The sequence below is a fragment of the Pleurodeles waltl genome, chromosome 12, assembly GCF_031143425.1.
Source record: "Pleurodeles waltl isolate 20211129_DDA chromosome 12, aPleWal1.hap1.20221129, whole genome shotgun sequence".
NCBI lineage: Eukaryota > Metazoa > Chordata > Amphibia > Caudata > Salamandridae > Pleurodeles > Pleurodeles waltl.
Window position 1 is genome coordinate 682,435,712 of NC_090451.1, and position 9,752 is coordinate 682,445,463.

A 9,752-nucleotide genomic window follows, 5' to 3' on the forward strand; every position below is an offset into this window, starting at 1 on the left:
TAATCTTATAATATAGATTGGGTATATAGGGAGCAGCAGGCTGGGGCGGTGGGGAGATGTTTTAATAGGGGGGAATGTCATTACAAAAGAAATATTTCTAAAGAGAGGTAATCATTTGGGGTTCCGGGGTGGTGCCAGGATAGTGGCAATGCCAAAGCATGTGCCAACTGTGGAGTGATGTCCCTGTATGGAGAGATGTTCTCATCAGCGACATGTCCCGCTCCAGATGGGCAGAGATGTGCCCATAAGGGTGTGGTCTTACAACAGATTTTACTGCATACATTGGGCCATATTTATGGTCTTTTGGTGCAGGGCGGGGCAGCAAGTCACCTTGCTGTGTTGCCCTGCATCAAACAACAAGCATTTGCAATGCAATGGGTCTTGCAAATGCTCGAGTTAGAGCTATTAGCATTGTAAACTCCTAACCGAACTTTTCTCATCACATAAATTGACAATGAAAAGTAAAACAGTTTCACATAAGCGAGCCGATTCAAAATGTCACGATATCAGTGTGAAGCAGCACACAAAAGGAAAAAGAAGTTTGCTCGCAGTCAAACATATCGGCAAACGTGCAATTAGCCAAGTAACAGGGGCGATGTCCAAGGTGGCATCTAAACTGCCCCAAGGAGGGACAAGCATAGAACATTTACCAAGGAAAATAAATGATTCTTGAAGGGCACGCACATGGACGAGTAACAGTGATGAGCGTGCGGTTGGCGTGGTTAAAAGCCCAGAGACATACCAACACATCGGATAAGCAGCGCTTGCGCACTGCTATGCTCGACCCAAAAAGGGAAGGAATGCGCTGTATCTATGGCATACAACGCATTCCTGTCCTTTCCCACTGCACTGGTGCCGTTTTGGTAGACTAATGCCAACGCAGGCGCCCCTTCACCATGGTACAAGGGTGTCTGCATTGTAGGCAGGGGTGTTTTTGTAAATCAATCCTAGGAGGCTTTTTCTGCTTTCTGCAAAATGCCGCACACATGGAAAGAAGGAAAAAACGAGGAGAAATAAACATATTTATCCTTTTTATGCCTCCCCTGGTGAAGTGTAAGGTTCTGCCGCATCCTTATGTTTACAAGGTCTTGTAAATCTGGGGACGTGTCAAAATCTATGGGTGTTGCGAGGGAACACCCACCGCAATGCCCATTGAACGCCTCCCTAACACTCAGCAAGGCAGTGCAGCAATTGGTGCTGCATTGCTTTACTCTATATCTGTGAGGTCATTCAAAGCCACGCACAGTGGCTTTGTGTGGCCTCATAGATATGATTTAAAGGTTTCGCCGTGGTTGTGCACCAAAAATGTACGCATAGGCGGCACAAGAGGCTCATAAATTTCCCTCATTGCCTTTAGCTCTACTCTGCTCTTCCCCCTTCATCTCTTTTGCACATCCTTTTAGGTCTGGCTGTAGAGAGCTTCAGCTGGCTGGGAGGAGATCCTGACTTATAATTATTACGATATGTTGGTCCAACCTCAACATGCGGTCCATCCGCACGTTCACTTGTCTTGCTGTAAACACTTTCCTTTCATAAGTCGAAAGAGAGAGACCCCGCGCCTCAGCCTCTATGACGTCACTTCTCTTGCAGGGTGCAGCTTCCGGGGCGGTGCTTCTTCCGTTAGAAATGCTGGACGATTTTTCCCACATTTCCAGACGTGATGGTTTTCGAGACATAGTAGCTGATTATGACCTTGGCGGAGGTCATAATGTGGCGGAGGAAATGTGATGGCTATCCTGCATGCCGTGTTACAAGTTCCATAGGATATAATGTAACTTATAATACGGCAGGTGGGATATCTGTCACATTTGGGACAGAGTATTCCCCTCCGCCAAGGTCGTAATCAGGCCCGTAGTGCCTATCCTGAAGGGTCGAGGGGGCTGGTCAGTGAATGGAAACTCATGTTTCATACGGGTAGTGAATGGTGGCAGGCAAGAAGGACTGAAGTCAGACTGCCAGGGAGAGCAGGTGAGGAGTGGGGAGATAGTCTAAGTGTGAGAGCAAAGGTAGCGCTGGAGACTATATGGTCTGTCATGTCGAAACAGGGTAAGAGCATGAGTCGTTCAGTGCTGATGAATGGACATTTGGTGGTAAAACATGATCAAAATACGCCGTATAATATCTGTGGTGATACGCCATAAGGCATGGTACAGTAGACCCTGCATTACGGGCAAGGCCTACTTAAGTCCCAATGTAGGCAGCTGCCCTACTGCACCTCCACACAAGAGCAGTAGACTACAGCACGTGGCCTTAACACTTCTGCACAGTGGACAGGGAGGAAACAAATAGCTAATTTCTGCTTCGCCTGAGCTTCTGAACATGAAGTTGCCAAATTTCCCAGGTCCATGCTTGATGTGTTACTCCAGTCCAGGTTTTTTTTCCTTTGAACTCTGGGACTTGTAGTCTTGTTTTATAATGGGATAAAAAAGGAGCAACACATCACCTGTGGACCTGGGAAACTAGGCAGGGCTGCATGCTGCCACCAGATACAAGTAAACTCAGTACCAGTTGTCTTGCCATCTGACATAAAAAATAAATACCCCCCAATTCGGCGATTGGGATTGCCGCCAACATGCGTACAGAACGTCTGAGGCAAACCACGCTTGTGGTGGGTCGTCTGTTTTGATCTCCCATGCTCCTGCTGCTTTCCACGTATTCCCTTCGCATCCCTTTTCAACCTTTACAGACTTGGTGCAGACACATGCAATCAGGAGAACAATTTGCAAATTCATTTTTTACGTTTAATACATTTTATTTAGAATTTTAACAGACAGAGAAATAGACAAAATTAAATTATCAAAAATGTACACAAACAAGAAAAATCTAAACAATCTATTTAGACGTAACATGTAATTCCTCACGTATATTTTGAACTAAGCATTGTGCCTGGTGGGCGTACATTCTGCAAGCACAGGGTTCCAGAGGTACAGACCAGCATCGTTTATTATATCTCCCCTTTTTTCCGTTGTAATATTAAAATTCAGCATTTTCCCTCTTGCCCCTGACAGTTTTAGCCTTGTGAGATTCTCTTATCTCTTTTTATTTAAATTAAACATTTTTGTGTTGTGAAGGCACCTACTTTGCATGATGCTCTCCTAAAGCCATCCTACCTTCTCTGTAAACCCTGCCTTCCTGGGTCACACCTACAGACAGCTTTTAGCTCTCTGTTGTCGAAAACTTGTTGTGAACAATATCACTGCTTGCAATGGGCTTTGGGCCAGCCCCTTACTTACCATTGGTTGCCTTTCCTGTCAATTACAATTGATGCTTTCTTATTTTTTAATGGCTTTCCTTTATCATCTTGTGTTGGTACTCCCTCTGTAGCTTAGCTTCTTTTTTTATTTAACCTTGTGACTGTATGAATTATTTCCATCCGCTGCTCACCTTCAGGAAATTACTTGGCTTAAAGGGAAGCAAAAAAAGTGATTTGATGCTTTGAACGCTAGCCACCTCATAGTGCTTTTTTTCTTCAAGCCATATTGACCGCTGCTGTGCAAAATATAAAATAATATTGATAAAGCCAATAGATCTTGTATAGGTGAAACCTATTTACTTTGCCAATGCTTGTACCTTTGGGAACTCACATATTTCTGTCTTGTCAGATTTTCCTTTATACTTCTTAAAATTAGACTGTTCAGTCTATTTTGTGTATTTAAAATTTTGTTTTTTAAATGTATTCTTTTTTGTTATTCGAAAGTAACCTTTCTTTCAGTGTAAGTTCGCCCTGTTTGGACTATAAAGTCATGCAGACTCTATTTGTTAGTTAGCCTCTTTTGCATTCTGAAGTTAGCTCTTCTCACCTACTTTTGTAGATAATGGACAATCCCCTTATTGTTGAAAGATCTGCTTTTTTAGAAATGTCAAGTCAACCACTGTTTTGTCCTACAAAACTAGTTTTAAATACATAGAAATTTTCTGCACTCTTTCTGTTTATCGCCTTGAAACATTTTAAGGACTTTCCAAATGTCATTCTTGAATAGTGGCCTTGAAGTTTTGTGGAGTGAAGGTGACATTTTGTAGGAGCCTCAAAATCTCCCTTCCTGGCCTCTGAAATGAATCTTTTTAGGCAGAGCGTGCAAGCACTTTGACCTGTTGTAATCTATCTGTGGACTTTTAACCACACCCACTGCAGACCAATCACTATCACTCGTTCATGGGCTTACCTCTCAAAAATCCATTATTATTGGTAAATAGTTTACGTTTGTCCCGCCTTGGGATGGTGTTGTTACCATCTTGGACACCGACCCGGATACATGGATAATTGTACGTTTGCCAATATGTTTTTCTGCGAGTGAACTTCTTTTTCCTTTTGTGTCTCTCATTTGTGCTCACGCTCATGATGGATGTGGCACTTTGATTCCACTTGCTTATGTCAACTGTTTTACTCTTCATTTTCAATTTATGAGGCAAGAAACGTCCAGTTAGGAATTTCTAAGGCCGATAGTTCAAACTCAAGCGAACGCAAGACCCATTGCATTACAAATGCTTGTTTCTGTTGTATGTTTGTCTAGAAGTGATTGTTAAAGATGCACACTTGAGTGATGCTTCACAATTTTTTTTATATCGGTACCACTGGAAGAGCTCAAATATTCCAAAAAAGTCCAACAACGAGAGGAAGAAACACGAATGTTTAAATGTTGACTAATGCCAAATCACTTGAAATCTAGTCACATTCTTGAGTGAGGTTTACAGAAATCCAATTTAATCAGATTCAAAACTCTTTGATGGGCAAGTCTCTTAAATCAAACTCTCTCACGTACTCTCTCTCTCTCACTTACATTACTGTCATATTTGTGGACATTTGGATTACATTTCATCTCGTCCACCTACGTTTTTGCCACCTCCGCTAAGGGGTCTAGAGGGTTGATTTATAACCATGTTAGGGAGACATAATTGCAAATAACTGTGAAATTGCTCCATAATATAGGAAACCGTTCAGTGCTCCCACACACCTGCTCAAAATGTAACAAAGTATGCTCTTTGATCCCCAAAATCTTCTAGTAGTCTGAAGGTAGGGTGGGAGCTGTTGAGAATCTTGGTGCACAAATTATCTTTAGAAATGTAATGTTTTGTGAAAAGTGATGATTATTGACCTTTTGACTATTCATCTGATCACATCTGTCTCCTTTCTCTCTCTCTCCAGGAGATATCTCTGCCAACGCCACCAAAGGTGGTGGAGAGAACGGTCCCTTATCACCGTCCAATATCCCAATCATTGCCGGGGCAGCGGGTGGCGCTGCCTTCCTGCTCATCATTATCATAGTGGTGGGTGCAGTTTGCTACCGACGGCGGCGATCCAAGCACAGTGACACGCACCACCCGCCGCTCTCCCTCAGCACCCTCACCAGCCCAAAGAGGAGCAGCGGGGGCAACAACAACGGCTCTGAGCCCAGTGACATCATCATCCCGCTCAGGACTTCAGACGGCGGAGCCTTCTGCCCCCACTATGAAAAGGTTAGCGGGGACTACGGCCATCCCGTCTACATCGTGCAGGAGATGCCTCCACAGAGTCCCGCAAACATTTACTATAAAGTATGAGGGGGGACCCTGCAGCCGCGAGGACCAGTCTGTTGTGCACCTGGGACCACCAACTGAGCCTTTTTCCCCCACACCCCAATTTTTTTAATAATTATTATTATTATTATTATTATTGCTATTTCTAGTGACTCTAGGGGGTGAAATTAGGGGGAAAAGGATAATGGGTCCCACTCCTTGGAAAGGATTTTGCACACATACCCTCAAAGGAGAAGAAAAAAGTTGTTGATTTCCAGAAAAAAAGTACATTCTTTTTTTGTAAAAAATATACGTTTAAGTTCAGCTAAGAAACGCGAAAATAATGTGAACATTATTACTTTGTTCTGTAATGACGAACAATGTTTATTTTCCTGGTTTTTTTTCCATTATGAATCCTCCTTTGCTCTGACTTGCCAAAAGACTAAATTGTTTTTGTAAATTACAATTTTTATTTTCTACTGTTGGGGTGGCTAAATCTTCATCCCATTCCCCTTCCTACCTCCTCTGCTCTGAGGGTTCTGCCTTGTGGAATATGGTGTGAATTTATCATACCCTGTGTGTGTACCTGTGGGCCCTCAGAAAGAGACTTGATTAACTGTGGAGGAGAGCCCTTTGAAAGACATGCCTCTTTAGGCACGCCCACAGAGCTCTGGCACATCACTGGTTCTTGCCACATAAGCACAGCACGGGGAAGCGTCTGGGACAAGGTCTGTTGCTTAATGAACCTTGCAAGTCTCAGCCCTAGGGCAGGCCTCTAACCCTGCTATGGGCTGCCCCTTGCCAACCTGCTTCACTTGGCCTGAAGATGGATATTGTGCCAACTGTGAAGTGCAACCCACCAGCCGTTCCTCTTGCTCTCCCAGGTCTTCATGCTGACAAGAGTTTTCTGCCACTCCTTCTGTTATCCCCTGTTGGTGATATGGGGGATCCATGTGGGTTTCTGGCCTGGCTCCGGGTTGCTCCTATAAGACCTCATTGAAGATTCCCGTAAGGATTGGACACAGCAGAAGAATAACTCTGGTATCTCGGACAGCTTAGCTAAAACAGTGAAGCCACTGGTTTACAACTTTGTGACAGGTCCAGAGGCCTTTTTGACATTTCTCCATCCACATGTCCACAATTCTCGGTTCGCAGTCTCCCACTTCAGAGTCTGCCATGGGTATTTCAAAGCATCAGGCCGGCGCATCATGTGTAGTAACCACAAAGTGTCTACAGCACATGTTCAAGAGCAGAGAGGACATTCACCGTCTTGCTGATCATCCTCATAGAGTCCAGCCCATCATCTTTGAAAACGTTTAAGAACTTTATCATTAGTAGTGACGCTTCTACAAAGCAGGAGGGGTGCAGAGCACAGTGCTGGGCCCTGGCTACATCCACCACTGGAATTATAAGAGGGATCAAGGCCTAGCAAAATGCTTCTCGTTGATTCACTGCCTGCAGTCACATTGTCCTGTTTTCTTTCTGAGGGTGCTTTACAGCTCCCGGCCTATTGGAACTCTTTAGGTTGAGTCTACCCAATAGCAAGAGGCTTTCTGGAGTCTAGTGGCAAAGTGCTAAGGGAGGCAGGAGGTGGTTTTCTTGGAAGTGGAAGTGGTTCCCATTAACAAAGGAAGTGGTTCTCCTGAAAGAGGAAGTGACATAGAAGTGAGCCCTGTGCAAAACTGTGGCATTCGGTCTCTTGGCTGTCAGTAGGAAGAGAACAGCTGATTTTTCAGCCCGTGTCGATTTTGAAGTGTCTCGAGTGGATGTAAAAGTGTGCACTCATGTTTTAGTTCGCCGAAGGACTATGTTTTAATGGTGGTATTCTTGGTGAATGCCCACTTAAAGCTGCTTTGCCTTTTTAAATGTGGCCAAACCATTTTCTTATTTTTCTACAACCTTTGGGTTTTGACATCCAGACATGAAAAAATGAATACAGGATCCTCCTGAGGCCGATAATGTCAGGTGCCAAGCTCTCAAACAATACCAGGAGCTAATTTCCAAACTAATGTGATTGCCTCAGATCCTCCTAGTCAGGGAGCAGAGCAGATGACACCACTGAGATTGTGTTTATTGTATGGAACTTAAAGGAGAGTGGGAGGGCCTTGCTAAAAGCAAGGCCTGTGCTTGATTCTTTGCAGCCATGGTTGAACCACCTCAAGCTTCGCTTTTCGATTTCCCTGTGGTGTTCCTGTACTGTGAAACTTTCCACTCTGTGCTGTTTTGTGATATGTTTGTTGACCTACATCACAACCTACTGGTCACCCCATATGAAGCTATCACCCCACTATCCCTGTACATATGCCCAGTTAGACCAACAAACCTACACTTCCACACAAATTTGCCTTCTTCCCAAAATAGAAATGCAGCCGGCCCACTCACATAGTGCTGGAGTCTTAAATGCTCCTTCTGTCCCCTTCCAGACTTTTGGTGTGCCTAACAACCCAAAATTGTTATCACCTTATCAGCCTCCAGCTCCTTTCTTCTGGCAGTCACAAGTCCCAATTTTACTCATGTACACCAGGCCACCCTTTAGTGCTGTAGACAAGTGTCTCCGCTATGACATTCTACACTGCCTGTGAGATCCCCAAACCAGATGTTTTGAGCTTGTTGCCTTCCAGCAGCTTTGTTGTTCCAGCAATAAGTAGTGTTGGTTTCTGTTTTGTGTGTCCGGGCCCGTTTGTACAGAGCTTCAGATCGTGTGTAGCTGCCACCTACTTCCACATCTCCTGCGATACTTACGCCAGAGACAAGCTCTGTTCCTTTTGAAGAAGTATTCATATTTCCTCTCTATCTTTGGCCCACTCATAAAGGGCCAGCAACACATGTCCCTTTACATCCCCGTACACATCTGTGAGACCAACACACCTGAATTTGTTATCTCTCTGCCATATACCTGCACTGCTCCCCTGGCGATCACAGGTTCCAGTATCCAGAGTATATACCCGGCTTCACTCGTCCAGAAACAGGGACCCAAGTGCAGTTGCCACCCTGTTTCACGCCTCCTGGGAGTCCCACGCACCTGAAGTTCTGATGCCTGTGCCACACAGAAGCCTCTTCCTCCATCTCCTGCTTTACGGAATCTACCAACAGTGCCAAAAAGGATGGTGACTTTGACAGACGTGGCCAATGTCCATCTGGGACTAGACCAAAAAAGAACAGCAAACAGCATCAAATGATTACGCTTCTTGGAAGCGAGCTCCAACTTGAACTCCTGCCTTAACCAACTCTTTTTGTTTTTAGTTCTGTTGAGGTGTTTGTTTATTATTATTTTTGCACAGTGGCCAATGCGTTATGATTCCTGTAGTCATGTAGCTCTTGTTGTTCTCTCAAAAAAGAACAAAATTAAAAAAGTTTAAAAAAAGACGTTCTGCCAATAAAGACGAAATAAAAACTAGTATTTGTAAATCAGCCTGCCGGCGGTCGTTGTCTTCCTAGTATTTCTTTTGGGTATCGGGAATATGAAAATGCTAAAAGTGTTTTTACATCTCTGACCCCATAAACCAGTTCACGTGATATTGTGAACCTACCTCAGATCCCGCAGGATCCCTCTCTGAAATCATCTGTGGAAGATGGTAGGTGAGAAAATTCAGACCATATCTATGACCGGACAGCCTCGTTTATTATAAGTGGTTGTATTATGATGAAGCCAGACTAAGACTTCATATTGCGATAAACCTGTTTTTTCCAGGAATTGAAAAAAAATCTAATTGAAGGTGCAAGTTACGCCATCTCCCTCTGTGGTGTCAAAGGTAACGAGTCCATGTCAAAATCCCTCATGGGGAAAATACTTAATTCATCAAGGGACAAACGCCACTGGCTGTTGCCAATAATCACACTGCAACTGCGTGCTAGTGGAGTGACAGTCCAGATATACACTGTGCGCCAAGCCTCATAGTCAGTTTTTGGGATGTGACATTAACATGCAACAAATTATATTCTTTCCATTCCTGGAAAAACAGGTCAACCTTAGTCTGACTTGAGAATAATGTAAGCCATTGACAAATAAACAGGGCTTTATGGATCCAACAAAAAATGCACACAACTGTTTTGGCTATTGTGACCTTATGCTTTAAACTACTACTAATTCATATTTTGATAACCAGCTATCTGATGTACGATCTTATCGGGAAAAGAGCTAACAAGCTAGTTGTGGTCCTTCTACATTGCGTGACTACAGAGAAAGTTCCACCCAGTCCCCTTGTTAAGAAAGCAGCCCTTACAGGTTAAGCTTACAGGAAGGGGTGACCTGAACCTCT

The 9,752-nt window shown here is 44.0% G+C and overlaps 1 protein-coding gene across 2 annotated transcripts in view; it reads left to right on the forward strand.

Annotated features, from left to right (window-relative positions):
- EFNB3 (ephrin B3) overlaps positions 1 to 8,904 on the forward strand; it is a 210,196-nt gene extending 201,292 nt beyond the window's left edge. For both annotated transcript variants that reach the window (XM_069218673.1, XM_069218674.1), the window contains one exon: positions 5,144 to 8,904. In XM_069218673.1, coding sequence (XP_069074774.1) covers positions 5,144 to 5,538 — 395 coding nt within the window. In that variant the 3' untranslated portion in view covers positions 5,539 to 8,904. The remainder of the gene's footprint in view (positions 1 to 5,143) is intronic.
- Positions 8,905 to 9,752: the final 848 nt, after the last annotated feature.